The 19,364-nt window shown below is 44.4% G+C and overlaps 2 protein-coding genes across 2 annotated transcripts; both read left to right on the forward strand.

Annotated features, from left to right (window-relative positions):
- Positions 1–5,057: 5,057 nt before the first annotated feature.
- Positions 5,058–5,727, forward strand: LOC123168940 (protein TIFY 11e-like). Its single transcript, XM_044586803.1, has one exon. It carries the CDS (start codon positions 5,180–5,182, stop codon positions 5,606–5,608), a length of 429 nt encoding a protein of 142 aa, XP_044442738.1. The 5' UTR covers positions 5,058–5,179; the 3' UTR covers positions 5,609–5,727.
- Positions 5,728–18,298: 12,571 nt separating this feature from the next.
- Positions 18,299–19,000, forward strand: LOC123168941 (protein TIFY 11e). Its single transcript, XM_044586805.1, has one exon. It carries the CDS (start codon positions 18,403–18,405, stop codon positions 18,829–18,831), a length of 429 nt encoding a protein of 142 aa, XP_044442740.1. The 5' UTR covers positions 18,299–18,402; the 3' UTR covers positions 18,832–19,000.
- Positions 19,001–19,364: the final 364 nt, after the last annotated feature.

Consider the following 19,364-nt stretch of genomic DNA (forward strand, 5'->3'; position numbering starts at 1 on the left):
TAGATTCACCAAACCAATGTTTAGGGAGGAGGTATAATCTAGAGAAGAGAGACAAGGATGGGAAGAGAAAATTTCAAAGGTAGAGGAGCAAGAGACGATACACTTGTTTGGGACAAAAAGAAGAAGTAACCGAAGGAGGAAGAAGGCAAAGCCTGATCAATTTTTCCAGTGTCTCCTCTTCTTGCCACTACTCACCTCTTGTAGCCTCCGAGTCCAGACCAATTCCATTGCAGCTGGCCCACAACCCATGACTACCAAGCACCGGCGGAGCTATGTCAAGGCTCAAAGGGTATGGCCCGCCCTGGGCTGGAGTAAAGTTTTATATGAAATTTATCCCACAATAATGTATAGATTTTTAATTTGGTACCACTATTTGTACTATCCGGCCCACCCAGCATTTTTTTGGTAGCTCCGCCACTACTGCCAAAGCCAATTTACCTCTGCGTAGGGGTATGACACTTTTGTCCCCATATAACATTGCTTTTCCTAAAATGAAAGTGCCCTTAATCCCCTCAATGATTTTCGATAATTCATGAATGTCAACATATCTCAAGAAACTTATGTTTTAACTAGCTTACCCTAGGAAAGTTCCATTATGTTGCAACACATGAGATGAAATGGGACCTCTACAAATTTGCATGAATACAAGTGTTGGCCGAGCGAAGGACTTAACTGTTATACTTTATGATTTAAGACCAATTAAGTCCATAGGTAGCCAATATATTTTAGAGATTCAAGATCACACTAAGTCCATAGGTATGCCGATATTATCAAAAGGGGGTCGCGTTTGCTAAGCTGCTGTAACATCCCAAAATTCTAAATATTGGAATATTAGTTATTTAAGTAGAATTAATTAAAGCTTGATTGTGTTACTTGAGATCAGCTAATTTTGACTAGGATTTGATTTTTTATTTTAAATGAATATTGATTTGAGAGGGAATAAAAGGAATTTCCCAAATGATCATTTTTGGATTTTAAATTAGATTTTTAAAATATTCTAATAACCATGAGAGAAGATAATATTACTTTGAAATAATAGGTCGTAAACTTTTTGAATGTTATTTGGTTATTTGTTTGAGTTCAAATTGTTTAGAATCCCGATTAACTTTTAGGGAATATTTATAAAGGCCAAAATGGAGTTTCATAAAAATATTTATGTATTTTAAATAATATTTGGGATGGAAATATTCTTCCTAAGACTGAAATATTATTCTATTTAATTTTTTGTAGGATTTTTGAAACTGAATTGGTTTGATTTGAAAATCAAAACCTATTTCAAAATCAGAAAATCAGAACAGGATTGAACCAATTTCTACCTAGTAGCTCGAGAGGCTCATTTCTATCTATTGCTCGCGCATATCTATCTATTGCTCGCGCAGAGCCAAACCACAACTGCTAGCCCATTCGGCCAAGAGGCCCGTTTCTCCATTTCCCCAAATCGGTATGCTTTTGCGAGTCCTCCGTTCTTCATATGATCGAACGAACGTCGCCACTTTAGTGCAAGTTTAATATGTCGATAAAGTGGTGTGGCCAACTCAGCCGTTGTAGTACCCAGCCTCGTCAGCCCTATATAAGGCGAGGTCAAGGCACCCTTGCACAACAAATCATTCTACGATCACACACTTATACAATCCTTGTATTGTTCTTCATACATGGTATGGTAAAACAATAAGGAGGGGTAGGTATTACCTCTCAAAAAGAGGGTCGAAATCTAGGTAAACTTTTCGTGTGAATCATGTACCTAGATCATCAGTGTGCATCTTTACAGCTAAAGTTCCTAAATTACAAGTATTATCGCAAAATCCCGATGGCACTTCTCCTCCACTGTGGCGTGAAATATTGCAAAATTGCCGCCAGAGAGCTAGCACGCCGTTCTCTCCTTTTAGCTCATAGACTTTTATTTATCCTACTCCCTTCGTTAGAAAATGCACCTCGCAATTACAGGATACCACGGCGCGGCGGCTTGATCCCTCAGGTAGGTTCTCCACCAAATCCCTTTATGTGCGCCTGGTGACGGGTCATGGACATGAGAAATTAACGGAGATTTAGAAAACTAGACTCCCTCTTCGGATTAAGATTTTTGTGTGGCAACTTGTTTGGGGTAAACTCCCTTAGGATGACCATGTTCTAAAAATGAATGGTCCTGGTGATGGCATGTGCCCACTCTGTGGCATTGTAGAGGAACTTAATCATATATTCTTTTATTGTGCTTTTGCACAATTTTTCTTGTGTTGACTTAGGGAATGGGGCAATGGGTTTTGTCCTACCGACTTCCTGGGTTCTATCAGCTCATAGTCGCTTTCTCTGGACATGCCTGCAGAATGATGTGGTTAAATTTTGGGACTTTGGCGTGATTTCTATGGTGTATTAGGAATAAGCTTGTTATTGAGCAAGTATACCCGTAAGGGCCACTAATGTGATTTAAAACATGTGTTGTTTCATGCAGCTGTGAAAACCTCTCTGCAAGCGGCGGGATAGGTCGGCGGTTGACAAGCTCACAAGGAGCTGGCGTCCCTCATTATTGTTATTTATCTAGACTATTTGTTGTTTTTGCAGGACTGCTGTGTTGTTGTCCCAACGTGAACTTTTTTTTATCTCCTCCTCTTTTATTTTTTTTGTGGACCTCCATTTTCTATTCTGGTTTATCGTGGTTAGGGCACATCTCCAACGGTGACTCGTAAATTTTCTCTTATATCCGTCCGCGGACATGGAGGGACCAGTCCGCGAACACGGATGCGAGAGACGGCCATCCAACGCTGCCCGCAAACATTTCAAGCGGGTTTTTAATTTACTGGAGGAAATTCATGCAAACCGACTGATATTCATCAAAGTTCAGAAAAAATAGCACAAAACATTCATAGAGAGCATGCAAATAAGTCTAGTACAAAAATGTCTCAAATTCGACGTCCAACAAGTTTTTCAACGGATCATGTCGTCCCACACATACCGCCCCTTCGGTTTCATCCAACAGTGTGTGTACGTAAATGGCCGTCACTCTGTCCCGTGATACATGACGACAGCACGTACGGGCTACACAATATGTAGAGCAACATTGAGTGAATGAATGATTCAATCTATTATTTGTCGAAGAAGAAGCAAAACTTATGATCTCCTCCTCTGTTGCATGCAATGGCCACCTTGCCTCCAGCTGAGCAACTACGTGACAAAATTTGGTGATGATGGTCTGGATGGCGTACCATCGATAAGAGAATGACCTCACATTGCGATCATGGATGATGTGCATGTCGTCGAGTGCAATGTATTTTCGTGCGTGAAACGATTCATGTACTTGCTGCCAGAAGGTCCCTCCTCGGCTCCTGCCTACGTAATCCGCAGATACGACAACCACGCATCGCACAACAACTCATCCTCCATGGTCGAGTACCCTGCCATCCTTCTTACTCTGAAAAAATGACATGGCGTCCGAGAATAAGCTCAATGACATTTGACCGAACACTTGCCGGGCATGGTGGCCGCCATGGAGGTCGTCGATAGGGTGGCGGAGTGTACCTGGGTACAAACGGCTCCAGGATGGACATCACCATTGTAAAAGGCGAGCAGGCGCATTGGTGTTGGTCGTGAACGTCCGACAATGCCTGTGTGGCGGCTGGAGAGGTACAGCGGCGACCGTGGAGGTGGAGGGTGCGGATGCAAAGCAAGGGAGAGATGTGATGGAGTGGAAGAAAATGGGACCGAGAGGGCTGATTTGGTGGGCATGGGTGTCAGAGTCCAAGGTGGCTGCCGTCTGGACTCCCGCAACCCCCCTCCCCCCCTCCCCCCCGCACACACACATTTTATCTCCGCTTTGCGGGAGAAAACACGTCCGGACCGCCGAGCAGACCGATACAGGACCGTGTTGGATGGCCGCGATCCTGACCGCACAGTCCAGACGGATGCGGACAGTTTGAGGGTCGGCATTCGAGATGCCCTTATGGCTTATTTATAAAACGAGGTGTGAAGTCTTTTTTGATAGTTTGACGCTCTTTTAGTTTATACACAAGTTAGCAACTGAACGCCGGATACATTTGCCGAGGGGCCTCTTGTATCGATGCTCATTGCACCAGAGTCAGAGGAGATTTGTATGAGATCTCACATTAGATGAGATCAATGAGATCAATTTAAAAAAAATGCATACTCAAACATTTCCAAAAAATTTAGACATACATTAATATTTGTACAATCTTACAAAGTTCCAGTTCCTAATTCGACTTAAATGAATGACAAAAAAAATCTGATGTGAATAGTGTCAAAGTACTATTCATCCAAAGCTACCCCTATTCACATTCCAAATCTTCTTTCTTCAATCTCTAAATGTACATCAGTTTTGAGCTGATTTTTTTCGAAGTTGTAGACATATCCTATATGAATGTTTACAAATAGTTTCAGATTTTTTTTTGAAATGTCTAAATAAGAATTCTTAGAGTTGATCTCGCAATCTCACTTAAATGTAAGATCTCATACAAGTCTCCCCGGCAGTGGAAAAAGACCTGCTCCGTCAATTTCTAATCTCTATGCTTTCTGCCCGCCGCCCGCCGCCGAATTAACAACTAAACGCTGCCGCGCCGAGGGCCACCACTAGGACCCTTAGCCAACACGTTGAGGCCTCCTTTAGTTTGAAGGAATTTCATCGGAATTCTAGAGGATAGGATTTTTATAGGATTTTTTCCTTTAGAGCCCTTTGATTCATAGGAATGGATTTCTATTCCTACATAGGATTTGTTCCTATCCTCCACATTTTATAGGAAAATAAAAATGAGCCTAGACTCAATGGAAAAATTTCTTTGGTGTCAATCAAATGACATCTCGTTTCCTATTCCTTCTCATAGGATTTGAGATACATGTCATCTTATTTCCTGTAAAATTTCTATTCCTATGATAATCCTATCCTATGAACAAAAGAGGCCTGAAACTATCTTGCTGTCGACCAGCACGTGTTCTTCGTGCCAAGAAATTTCCTTCCTCCAAAGGCCAGAAAGAAACACCCCACGTCCCCACGTTTGACAGCAACACCCAAGAGGACACGCGCGATTCTTATAAATCAAACCCATCTAACCATCTCCAGTCCATCAATTTGCTTCCTCCAACCAACACAACACCCGATCAACTAGCAGAGGCAGAGCCGACAGGGTGTTCGAGTCTTCGAGAGCGTACAGAAGGGTCGATCGATCGAGCGCCAAGAATGGCGGCGTCAGGGAGCGCTCAGAGCCGACGGTTCACCACAGCGTGCGGCGTCCTCAGCCGCTGCATCAAGGCGGCGGAGGCGCGGCCGGTGGCCACGGTGGTCCTCCCCCTCATGCCCGGAGCCGAAGTGCCCGCGCAAGACGACCACGCGGCGGGTCCTGCGCCGGCGAGCGCGCAGATGACCATCTTCTACGGCGGGCAGGTGCTGGTGCTGGACGAGGTCCCGGACGATAGGGCGGCCGAGCTGCTCCGTGTCGCTGCCGCAGCAGGCGCCGCGCGAGGGGACGGCGACCTGCCCATGGCGAGGAAGGCGTCACTGCAGCGGTTCATGGAGAAGCGCAAGGGAAGGGTCGCCGCACGCGCCGTCCCCTACAGCCGGCCCGACGGCGACACGGCCTCCTGTGACCGTGTCACGCTTACGCTCTGATTCGTGTTCATGCGTAGTAGAGTAGCCTGAGTAAAGCAAATGTGTGGCTGCTGTTGGAGTCCAAATTGTTGATCTGAATTATTATGATCAGTAATTATTGCTGTTGTTGTACTGATGAACTGATCATGGCGAATTGGCGAGATGTCAAACTAAAATTATACATCATGCGCACGCTTGCCTTTGCTTCCCACTGCCCCGTTGGCGGTAGCTGGACACGCTTTGCTGGTAGACACCTGCAACTGCCAATTAGCAAGCGTGCGTTATTCATTTCTGCCGACCCCCCATCGAGCCCGTATGTTGGCAGCTGGACACGCTTTGCTGGTAGACACCGGCAATTGACAATTTACTCCCTAAACGAATATAAGACCTTTTAAAATATTAAAATAATACTTCCTTCGTTGTAAAATAAGTGTCTTTAATTTAGCGAAGACACTTATTTTGAGACGGAGAAAGTAATCTAACAGGTCTATATTTGTTTAGGGAATGGGTAGTAATTAGCAAGCATGCGTAATTCATTTGCTGGTAGACACCTGCAATTGGCAATTAACAAGCGTGTGTATTACACTGCCATCTTGGCATGCAAATACAAAACATTTTTATTTCAAATACAAAACATTTGGCTGAGTGATCCAGTTAGACTACATTGCGATATAAACTTTACTACAGGGTGATACACGCTTTGCCACGTTGTTTCTGGAAAAAAAATAGTTGTTACGGTTAGAGGTGAGCACTTCTACACCGAAAATCAAAGAACCAAACTGAATGCGCTAAAAACGAAGACAAGAGAATTTGCCAAAAATGCGGGTTAGAATTTGTGAGTTGACCGATATTCTAGGTTTATTGGTTTATGGCATTCGTTTAGGTGTTTCCGTAGCTAGTTGTTTTGTGTTCACATGTATCGTCGGTTTTCATCCTACATAAACCTAATTGACCATCACACCGTACACATTAAAGTGGACTTCCCTTTTCCCTAACTTTCCTACTTTGTTGCCTCTGCCTCTCAAAATTGCTCTCCTTGCACTGATTGTCGGGTTAATTTGGTTCATGTCCTGGAGACCATGCGTGGTGAAATGAGCTGCCTGGATCGAGCCTCAGAAGAATGAAAATATTGCCTGGCCAGGCAAGCTTGATATATGTCTGTTTGATTGTTGTCCTTGGCCTGCCGTTGTGTGTCAGATGAAGACCTCGCCAAACGGGCCGGCCCGGCCTGTGCTAATCATGCCTGGCCCGGCACGGCCCGCCGTGGCATGTTTAATAGCCGGGCTATGCCGTGCCGGCCCACGGGCGCTGCTCCTTGGCCCAGGCACGGCCTGATTAGTAAACGGGCCGGTCCGATGGCCCGTTTAGCATACTGGGCTGCACATTTTCAACCCGTTGGGCTGGTTTTTAGGCATATTGGGCTATATTATATATATATATATATAAACGGGTCATGTCGTGCCGGCCCGCGTGCCCCGGCTCTAGGCCCAGGCACTGCCCAAGGCGTGCCGCGTGCCGGGCACGGCCCATTTAGCCCGTGCCGTGCCTGGCCCATGGCAGGCCATGCCGGGTGCTCGCGGGCTGGCCTGTTTGACCCGGCCCGGCCCATTTGGCCAGCTATAGTCAGATGTTGCTATTGCGCGTCGGGATGCTGTAAAGCGTTTAATTGCAGCCATGCTGCTTCTGTAGCACCTCCAGGTGCAGGGTATGGGTCACCTGGACCAGGCTAAGTACCCTGCCTGGGTTAATAATCTGTTTTCTTTTTTTTCGAATTGGGGCAGGCTAATCGTACTACTTGGACAATCAGGTTGGGCGGGCAGTCTTTTGGCGAGGACACCAAACAAACATGTTCCAGGCAGACGACAGAGAACATCCAGGACAGGCGTGCAAGGGCGTGGATGCCAACTAAACTGACTCTTCGTCCCCACAAGGACCTCAATCTCTCAACCTGGCCGCCTTTCAACTTTGAGGTTATATCAATTGCCAAGGCCTAGCAACAACGTCTCTACGACAAGTTCTCATATTGGTTTGGATTTCTGATGTCTAAGCTTTCCGTTCTAGCTCCTCCCTCAGTGCTAGCACGACGTGGGTCTTCCACAGCAAATACACCGCTCGAGGAGCCCGACAACAAGACTGAGAAGGCAGCGACCCGACAGCTCGGCCCGAAATCAACAAGTTGGCGCCACCCCCTCACAAACACACGAAGCAAAAAACAAGTTTGCCTCACCCCGACAATGAAATAACCCCGACGTGTTGAAGGTCCTATTTAGCATACAATGCATCGAAGGAGGACCAAATGGGCATGGCCAAGATGGCGGTTGACAAGCTGGCCAGGAAGTACAATGAGCCTTATTATTGTTACTTATCCTCCTTGAGACTATTTGTTATTTTTGTGGGATTGTTGTGTTGTCGCCCCAGGGTGAACTTTTCTTTGTTTCCTTTTTTGTTGTTATTTGTGGACCTCTGTTTTCTATTGTGGTTGTATCGTGGTTATGGCTTTACCTATATAAGGGCATTTCTAAAAACCCGGTTTTACTCCTCTAATCCGCACCTAGCCGATCCCCACTCGGCCATACGGGAGTAAAAATTATCCACCCGCTGCGGTTCTCCCTATATTTACTCCACCGCTCGGTGGCCGAGTAAAAAAATCTCACTTCCTCTCCTCTTCCTCTCCGCCTCCTCTGCCTCTTCTCCTCCCCATCTCCGCCGCCGGCGACTCCCCACGTCGCTCCCCGCCGCCCCCTCTCCTCCCACTGGCCGTACGCGGTGGCCTGATGTCCCCGCCGCCGATCCACAGCGCGAATCCGAGCCGCCACGCCCGCGGTTCATCGTCAAGTGGCGCATCCTTGAGCCGCCACGGCAAGGCCGATGCGCCGGCCCCCACATGGTTCACCGACTTCCCGGACCTCCCTCCGCCGCGGGAACCACATAGGACATACCTTGGCGTCCAGCAGCGCGCGTGGGGGGCATGGGTAGCGGAGATCACCGACCAGGAGACCCACACAAGGAAGTGGATCGGGTCGTTCCACATGGCAGAGCTCGCGGCGCTCGAATACGATCGGTGGCAAGTCCGGTTCCACGGCTCCGCTGCGAGGCTCAACTTCCCATTCGGGACGGGGCTTGTCCACCTCGTCCCGCCGGCACCGGGTGTGGTGAGGGTGGCGATGGCTCAGAAGGACCAAGAGGCGAGGGAGCGCCTCGCAGTGGAGGCCGCCGATGAGGCGTACATGGCGGATGTTGATATCTACTACACAACCTTCTTCTTGTAGACGTTGTTGGGCCTCCAAGTGCAGAGGTTTGTAGGACAGTAGCAAATTTCCCTCAAGTGGATGACCTAAGTTTTATCTATCCGTGGGAGGCGTAGGTTGAAGATGGTCTCTCTCAAACAACCCTGCAACCAAATAACAAAGAGTCTCTTGTGTCCCCAACACACCCAATACAATGGTAAATTGTATAGGTGCACTAGTTCGGCGAAGAGATGGTGATCCAAGTGCAATATGGATGGTAGATATATGTTTTTGTAATCTGAAAATATAAAAACAGCAAGGTAACTATTGATAAATGTGAGCACAAACGGTATTGCAATGCGTTGAAACAAGGCCTAGGGTTCATACTTTCACTAGTGCATATTCTCTCAACAATAATAACATAACTGGATCATATAACTATCCCTCAACATGCAACAAAGAGTCACTCCAAAGTCACTAATAGAGGAGAAAAAACGAAGAGATTATGGTAGGGTACGAAACCACCTCAAAGTTATCCTTTCTGATCGATCTATTCAAGAGTCCGTAGTAAAATAACACGAAGCTATTCTTTCCGTTCGATCTATCATAGAGATCGTACTAAAATAACACCTTAAGGCACATATCAACCAAAACCCTAATGTCACCTAGATACTCCAATGTCACCTCAAGTATCCGTGAGTATGATTATACGATATGCATCACACAATCTCAGATTCATCTATTCAAACCAACATAAAGTACTTCAAAGAGTGCCCCAAAGATTCTACCGGAGAGTCAAGACGAAAACGTGTGCCAACCCCTATGCATAAGCTCACGAGGTCACGGAACTCGCAAGTTGATCACCAAAACATACATCAAGTGGATCACGTGAATATCCCATTGTCACCACAGATAAGCACATGCAAGACATACATCAAGTGTTCTCAAATCCTTAAAGACTAAATCCGATAAGATAACTTCAAACGGAAAACTCAATCCATTACAAGAGACTAGAGGGGGAGAAACATCATAAGATCCAACTATAACAGCAAAGCTCACGATACATCAAGATCGTGCCAAATCAAGAACACGAGAGAGAGAGAGAGAGAGATCAAACACATACCTACTGGTACATACCCTCAGCCCCGAGGGTGAACTACTACCTCCTCGTCATGGAGAGCGCCGGGATGATGAAGATGGCCACGGGTGATGGATTCCCCCCTCCGACAAGGTGCCGGAACAGGTCTAGATAGGTTTTCGGTGGCTACAGAGGCTTGCGGCGGCGGAACTCCCGATCTAGGTTATGTTCTGGGGGTTTCTGTATATATAAGAGGTTTTGGCGTCGAGAACTAGTTAGGGGGGGGGGTCTCCGAGGCGGCCACGAGGTAGGGGGGCGCCCCCCCCACCCTCGTGGTGGCCTCGGGGCTCTTCTGGCCCATCTCCGGTACTCCGTGGGCTTCTTCTGGTCCAAAAACAATCTCCGTTGAATTTCAGGTCAATTGGACTCCGTTTGGTTTTCCTTTTCTGCGATACTCAGAAACAAGGAAAAAACAGAAACTGGCACTGGGCTCTAGGTTAATAGGTTGGTCCCAAAAATCATATAAAATAGCATATAAATGCATATAAAACATCCAAGATTGATAATATAATAGCATGGAACAATAAAAAATTATAGATACGTTGGAGACGTATCAAGCATCCCCAAGCTTAATTCCTGCTCGTCCTCGAGTAGGTAAATGATAAAAACAGAATTTTTGATGCGGAATGCTACTTGGCATAATTTTCAATGTAATTCTCTTAATTGTGGTATGAATATTCAGATCCGAAAGATTCAAGACAAAATTTAATATTGACATAAAAATAATAATACTTCAAGCATACTAACTAAGAAATTATGTCTTCTCAAAATAACATGGCCAAAGAAAGTTATCCCTACAAAATCATATGGTCTGGCTATGCTCTATCTTCACCACACAAAATATTCAAATCATGAACAACCCCGATGACAAGCCAAGCAATTGTTTCATACTTTTGATGTTCTCAAACTTTTTCAATTTTCACGCAATACATGAGCGTGAGCCATGGACATAGCACTATAGGTGGAATAGAATGGTGGTTGTGGAGAAGACAAAAAGGAGAAGATAGTCTCACATCAACTAGGCGTATCAATGGGCTATGGAGATGCCCATCAATAGATATCAATGTGAGTGAGTAGGGATTGCCATGCAACGGATGCACTAGAGCTATAAGTGTATGAAAGCTCAAAAAGAAACTAAGTGGGTGTGCATCCAACTCGCTTGTTCACGAAGACTTAGGGCATTTTGAGGAAGCCCATCATTGGAATATGCAAGCCAAGTTCTATAATGTAAAATTCCCACTAATATATGAAAGTGACAACATAGGAGACTCTCTATCATGAAAATCATGGTGCTACTTTGAAGCACAAGTGTGGTAAAAGGATAGTAACATTGTCCCTTCTCTCTTTTTCTCTCATTTTTTTGTTTTTTTGGGCCTTCTCTTTTTTTATGGCCTCTTTTTTTTTCTCCTTTTTTTTGTCCGGAGTCTCATCCCGACTTGTGGGGGAATCATAGTCTCCATCATCCTTTCCTCACATGGGACAATGCTCTAATAATGATGATCATCACACTTTTATTTACTTACAACTCAAGAATTACAACTCGATACTTAGAACAAAATATGACTCTATATGAATGCCTCCGGTGGTGTACCGGGATGTGCAATGACTCATGAGTGACATGTATGAAAGAATTATGAACAGTGGCTTTGCCACAAATACGATGTCAACTACATGATCATGCAAAGCAATATGACAATGATGGAGCGTGTCATAATAAACGGAACGGTGGAAAGTTGCATGGCAATATATATCAGAATGGCTATGGAAATGCCATAATAGGTAGGTATGGTGGCTGTTTTGAGAAAGGTATATGGTGGGTGTATGATACCGGCGAAAGGTGCGCGGTATTAGAGAGGCTAGCAATGGTGGAAGGGTGAGAGTGCGTATAATCCATGGACTCAACATTAGTCATAAAGAACTCACATACTTATTGCAAAAATCTATTAGTTATCGAAACGAAGTACTACGTGCATGCTCCTAAGGGGATAGATTGGTAGGAAAAGAGCATCGCTCGTCCCCGACCGCCACTCATAAGGAAGACAATCAAAAAATAAATCATGCTCCGACTTCATCACATAACGGTTCACCATAAGTGCATGCTACGGGAATCAGAAACTTTAACACAAGTATCTCTCAAATTCACAACTACTCAACTAGCATGACTCTAATATCACCATCTTCATATCTCAAAACAATCATAAGGAATCAAACTTCTCTTAGTATTCAATGCACTTTATATGAAAGTTTTTATTATATCCCTCTTGGATGCCTATCATATTAGGACTAAATTCATAACCTAAGCAAATTACCATGCTGTTCTAAAGACTCTCAAAATAATATAAGTGAAGCACGAGAGTTCATCTATTTCTTCAAAATAAAACCACTGCCGTGCTCTAAAAGGATATAAGTGAAGCACTGGAGCAAATGACAAACTACTCTGAAAGATATAAGTGAAGATCAATGAGTAGTCGAATAATTATGCAACTATGTGAAGGCTCTCTAACATTTAAGAATTTCAGATCTTGGGATATTATTCAAACAGCAAGCAAAACTAAATAAAATAAAATGACGCTCCAAGCAAAACACATATCATGTGGTGAATAAAAATATAGCTCCAAGTAAAGTTATCGATGAACGAAGACGAAAAAGGGGATGCCATCCGGGGCATCCCAAAGCTTAGTCTCTTGGTTGTCCTTGAATATTACCTTGGGGTGCCTTGGGCATCCCCAATCTTAGGCTCTTGCCACTCCTTATTCCATAGTCCATCGATCTTTACCCAAAACTTGAAAACTTCACAACACAAGCTCCGTTAGTATAAGAAAATAAATCACCACTTAGGTACTATTGTAAACTCATTCTAAATTCATATTGGTGTAATATCTACTATATGACAACTTCTCTATGGTTCATACCCTCCGATACTACTCATAGATTCATCAAAATAAGCAAACAACACACGAAAACAGAATCTGTCAAAAACAGAACAGTCTATAGTAATCTGTATCAAACGTATACTTCTGGAACTCCAACAATTCTGAAATAAATTGGTGGACGTGGGGAATTTGTCTATTAATCATCTGCAAAAAGAATCAACTTAAAAACACTCTTCTGTAAAAAATGACAGCTAAACTCGTGAGCGCAAAGTTTCTGTTTTTTACAGCAAGATCACATAGACTTCACCCAAGTCTTCCCAAAGGTTCTACTTGGCACAAACACTAATTAAAATATAAAACCACATTAAACAGAGGCTAGATGGATTATTTATTACTAAACAGGAGCAAAAGCAAAGGACAAAAATAAAATTGGGTTGCCTCCCAACAAGCGCTAACGTTTAATGACCCTAGCTAGGCATGATGATTTCAATGATTCTCACAAAAAAGATAAGAATTGAAACATAAGGGGAGCATCATGAAGAATATGACTAGAACATTTAAGTCTAACCCACTTCCTGTGTATAGGGATTTTGTGAGCAAACAACTTATGGGAACAATAATCAACTAGCATAGGAAGGCAAAACAAGCATAACTTCAAAACTTTAAGCACATAGAGAGGAAACTTGATATTATTGCAATTTTTACAAGCATATATTCCTCCCTCATAATAATTTTCAGTAGCATCATGAATGAATTCAACAATATAACCAGCACCTAAAGCATTCTTTTCATGATCTACAAGCATAGAAAATTTACTACTCTCTACATAAGTAAAATTCTTCTCAATCGGAATAGTGGGAGTATCATAAGAGACTCGAATACTATAAATTGTTTCCACGTTAAAAGAGTAGTGTTCAGAAAAAGGGTGATCATAATCATGACAAGTTTTATAAATATAATCATCACTACTCTTTATAGCATAAGTGTCATCACAATAATCATCATAAGTAGCAACTTTGTTCTCATAATAATCGATTGAAACCTCTTCCAAGATAGTGGAATCATTACTAAATAAAGTCATGACCTCTCCAAATCCACTTTCATAATTGTCACAATAATATTCAACACCCTCCAAAATAGTGGGATCGTTACTTCCTAAAGTTGACACTCTTCCAAACCCACTTTCATCAATATAATCATCATAAATAGGAGGCATGCTATCATCATAATAAATTTGCTCATCAAAACTTGGGAGGCTAAAAATATCATCTTCATTAAACATAGCATCCACAAGCTTGGGACAAACATTAATTGCAGCAAATATATTTTCAAACATGTCATTCTCATCAAACATAGCATCCCCAAGTTTGGGCCTTTTCATATCATTAGCATCATGGATATTCAAGAAATTCGTACTAACAACATTGCAATCATGCTCATCATTCAAATATTTAGTGCCAAACATTCTAATGCATTCTTCCTCTAGCAATTGAGCACAATTATCGGAATCCTTATTTTCACGGAAGACATTAAAAAGATGAAGCATATGAGGCACCCTCAATTCCATTTTTTTATAATTTTCTTTTATAAACTAAACTAGTGATAAAACAAGAAACTAAAAGATTCGATTGCAAGATCTAAAGATATACCTTCAAGCACTCACCTCCCCGGCAAAGACGCCAGAAAAGAGCTTGATGTCTACTACACAACCTTCTTCTTATAGACGTTGTTGGGCCTCCAAGTGTAGAGGTTTGTAGGACAGTAGCAAATTTCCCTCAAGTGGATGACCTAAGGTTTATCAATCTGTGGGAGGCGTAGGTTGAAGATGGTCTCTCTCAAACAACCCTGCAACCAAATAACAAAGAGTCTCTTGTGTCCCCAACACACCCAATACAATGGTAAATTGTATTGGTGCACTAGTTCGGCAAAGAGATGGTGATACATGTGCAATACGGATGGTAGATATATGTTTCTGTAATCTGAAAATATAAAAACAGCAAGGTAACTATTGATAAAAGTGAGCACAAACGGTATTGCAAGGCGTTGAAACAAGGCCTAGGGTTCATACTTTCACTAGTGCAAGTTCTCTCAACAATAATAACATAACTGGATCATATAACTATCCCTGAACATGCAAAAAAGAGTCACTCCAAAGTCACTAATAGCAGAGAACAAACGAAGAGATTATGTTAGGGTACGAAACCACCTCAAAGTTATCCTTTCTAATCGATCTATTCAAGAGTCCGTAGTAAAATAACACGAAGCTATTCTTTCCGTTCGATCTATCATAGAGTTCATACTAGAATAACACCTTAAGACACATATCAACCAAAACCCTAATGTCACCTAGATACTCCAATGTCACCTCAAGTATCCGTGGGTATGATTATACGATATGCATCACACAATCTCAGATTCATCTATTCAAACAACCACAAAGTACTTCAAAGAGTGCCCCAAAGATTCTACCAGGAAGTCAAGACGAAAACGTGTGCCAACCCCTATGCATAAGTTCACGAGGTCACGGAACTCGTAAGTTGATCACCAAAACATACATCAAGTGGATCACGTGAATATCCCATTGTCACCACAGATAAGCACATGCAAGACATACATCAAGTGTTCTCGAATCCTTAAAGACTCAATCCGATAAGATAACTTCAAAGGGAAAACTCAATCCATTAAAAGAGAGTAGAGGGGGAGAAACATCATAAGATCCAACTATAATAGCAAAGCTCGCGATACATCAAGATCGTGCCGAATCAAGAACATAAGAGAGAGAGAGAGAGAAAGATCAAACACATAACTACTGGTACATACCCTCAGCCCCGAGGGTGAACTACTCCCTCCTCATCATGGAGAGTGCCGGGATGATGAAGATGGCCACTGGTGATGGATTCCCCCCTCCGTCAAGGTGCCGGAACGGGTCTAGATTGGTTTTCGGTGGCTATAGAGGCTTGCGGCGGCGGAACTCCCGATCTAGGTAATGTTCTAGGGGTTTCTGTATATATAAGAGGTTTTGGCGTCGAGAACAAGTCAGGGGGTCTTCGACGCTGCCACGAGGTAGGGGGGTGCGCCCAGGGGGGTAGGGCGCGCCCCCCACCCTCATGGTGGCCTCGGGACTCTTCTGGCCCATCTCCGGCACTCCGTAGGCTTCTTCTGGTCCAAAAACAATCTCCGTTGAATTTCAGGTCAATTGGACTCCGTTTGGTTTTGCTTTTCTGCGATACTCAGAAACAAGGAAAAAACAGAAACTGACACTGGGCTCTAGGTTAATAGGTTAGTCCCAAAAATCATATAAAATAGCATATAAATACATATAAAACATCCAAGATTGATAATATAATAGCTTGGAACAATCAAAAATTATAGATACGTTGGAGACGTACAGATGTTCGCCGCCAGCACCCCGAGCTCGTGGAGGCGGAGTGGGCGATATTCGTGGACAATGGCGGGGAGGTCATTGTCAAGGCGGCGAGGAGGGAAGCGAGGCGGAGAAGGAGTTCGACGTTGAGGAGTGGCGGCGCATCTTCCCCGGCTGCGACGACGACGGCACCGGAACGGACCCATTTCTCACCGGCGGTGGCCTTTCGAGGCAAGATTAGCTTGACCTCCACAATGGCCGATGACGATGAGTACTTTAGTGTAGTTTAGTTTGAATTTGTGCTTAATGTTCGGTTGTCAAGACTAGGTTGAACTTATGTTTAGATGTATGCAAATTTTGTTGAGACTAGATTGAATTTATACAAATTTATATTTTACTCTGCTAAATTTAGAGAATCTTTTTTCCTTTGGCGAGGCTCAAGATGAGGCCCACCTGTATGCTGAACTGTTTGGATGCGGGTTGGGACAGTTTCCGATTACTTATTTGGGGATACCGATACATTATTGGAGACTCACAAATGCTGAATGGAAACATGTTGAGGAGAGACTACAAAAAAGACTTGACAGTTGGAAAGGTAAATTGTTGTCTCTGGATGGAAGATTGGTCCTCATAAATTCAGTACTAAGTAATATGGTACTATATATGATTTCCTTCTTTCAGTTGCTGAATGGAGTTTTACTAGATTGGATTACTTCTGATCAAGATTCTTTTGGCAAAATGGAGTGTGGTTTGCTGTCCCAAAGACCAAGGCGGGTTGGGCATTCATGACTTTGAGGTTAAGAATAGGGCCCTTCTCCGCAAATGGTTGTTTAAATTATTGACGAAAGATGGTGTATGGTAAACCCTGTTAACGAGGAAATATGCGGGGTCCAAGGCAGTATCCCAAGTATACTGGAAACCTGGGGATTCCCACTTTTGGGCGGGTGTAATGGCTACGAAGAAATATTTTTTCTGCTATGGATCCTTCTTGATTAAGGATGGTTCGGAAATTAGATTCTGGGACGACAAGTGGCTAGGAAATGCCACACTCCGGGAACAATATCCGGCTCTATACAACATTGTGCGCCACAAGGGTGATACTATCGCCAGAGTAATGGAATCATTTCCGCCCAATGTGACGCTCAGAAGAGATTTAGTTGGACCCAGACTCCAATCGTGGAATATCTTGCTACAGCGATTGTCCATGGTGCAATTGTCACATGGGTCTGATGTATTTCGATGAAACCTCCATGGGAATGGACAATTCTCAGTGGAGTCTATGTATAGAGCGTTAATCCAGTCTGATGTGCCAGCTGATAATAATAAGAAAATCTAGAAGATAAAGATACCTCTTAAGAATAAAATCTTTGCATAGTATCTTCATCGCGGAGTCATTCTTACTAAAGATAACCTTATTAAGAGGAATTGGCATGGAAGTTCACAACGTGTCATTTGTCACCATGATGAGACAATAAAAAATTATACGGACTCTACATGTTTCTTTGCATTTCGCCTTCTTTTTCATTTGTACGAGAGGATCTTGTTTGGCTGTGTGCATCTTAATTACGCAGAGGTCGGGTGTAATAATTTTATAAGTAATAGAGCGCCCCTTTTCCGAAAAAATTAGAGAATCGACTAGAACCGGACAAAACTTAGTGAAGTATAAATACTCCACTAAGATTTACTTGGCCGGATCATTCTCTATTTTCTTAGGGATTGATTAAAAATGCACTAACGGGCGTGAAGCCTTTTTCAATAGTTGGACACTCTTTTAGTTTATACTCAAGTTAGCAACAGAATGCCGGATACATTTGCCGAGGGGCCTCTTGTATCAATGATCGCCGCACCGGAGTCGGCGGCGGAAAAAGACCAGCTCTATCAATTTCTAATCTCTATGCCTGCTACCTGCCGCCCGCCGCCGAATTAACAACTAAACGCTGCGGCACGAGGGTCACCATGTTGAAACCATCTTGCTGTCGACCAGCACGTGTTCTTCGTGCCAGAAATTTCCTTCCTCCAACTGCCAGAAAGAAACACCCCACGTCTCCACTTTGACAGCAACAGCCAACAGGACGCGCGTGATTCTTATAAATCAAACCCATCTATCCATCTCTAGTCCATCAATCTCCTTCCTCCAACCAACACAACACCCGATCAACTAGTAGAGGCACAGCAGACAGAGGGTTACGAGAGCGTACGGTGTCAGGTCAAGAATGGCGGCGTCAGGGAGCGCTCAGAGCCGACGGTTCGCCGTAGCGTGCGGCGTCCTCAGCCGCGGCATCAAGGCGGCGGACGCGCGGCCGGCGGCCACGGTGGTCCTCCCCCTCATGCCCGGAGCCGAAGTGCCCGCGCAAGATGAGCATGCGGCGGGTCCTGCGCCGGCGAGCGCGCAGATGACCATCTTGTACGGCGGGCAGGTGCTGGTGCTGGACGAGGTCCCGGTTGACAGGGCGGCCGAGCTGCTCCGTGTCGCTGCCGCAGCAGGCACCACGCGAGGGAACGGCGACCTGCCCATGGCGAGGAAGGCGTCGCTGCAGCGGTTCATGGAGAAGCGCAAGGGAAGGGTCGCCGCGCGCGCCGTCCCCTACAGCCGGCCCGACGGCGACACGGCCTCCTGTAATCGTCTCACGCTTACGCTCTGATTCGTGTTCATGATGCGTAGTAGAGTAGCCCGAGTAATTTACGGTCCAAGCAAATGTGTGGCTGCTGTTGGAGTCCAAATTGTTGATCTGAACTATTATGATCAGTAACTATACATGTTGTTGTACTGATGATGATCATGGCGAATTGGCGAGGTTGTTGTTGTACTGATGATGATCATGGCGAATTGGCGAGGTGTCAAAATAAAATTATACTACAACATGCGCACGCTTGGGCCTAATCCGGCCGACGCCAGGGAGCATAGTTGGCTGCCTCGTCACCGACGGTGGAGGCACTTGAGCTCGCCAGACACATTCTCGTCGTCGGCTCGACGACCGCGCTACATTCCCCTCCACAAATCCCATCTACAGCTCGACGCCTCAAACCTGTCTTATACGTCCGAATGGGCCGCCCGGTCATTGTCCGGTCACGTTTTTTCGACCCAGACGGGCTCTTTAAATGTGCCTCAAATGTCTGGGTTTACCGCCACCCTCCATATCCAGCCCAAATATGGGGCGGATATGTAGGCCCGGGT

Source organism: Triticum aestivum, chromosome 7D (assembly GCF_018294505.1).
Source record: "Triticum aestivum cultivar Chinese Spring chromosome 7D, IWGSC CS RefSeq v2.1, whole genome shotgun sequence".
NCBI lineage: Eukaryota > Viridiplantae > Streptophyta > Magnoliopsida > Poales > Poaceae > Triticum > Triticum aestivum.

Bases quoted from the DNA above. Each gene is read 5' to 3' on its own strand.
- LOC123168941 (XM_044586805.1), top strand. From the start codon at position 18,403: ATGGCGGCGTCAGGGAGCGCTCAGAGCCGACGGTTCGCCGTAGCGTGC.
- LOC123168940 (XM_044586803.1), top strand. From the start codon at position 5,180: ATGGCGGCGTCAGGGAGCGCTCAGAGCCGACGGTTCACCACAGCGTGC.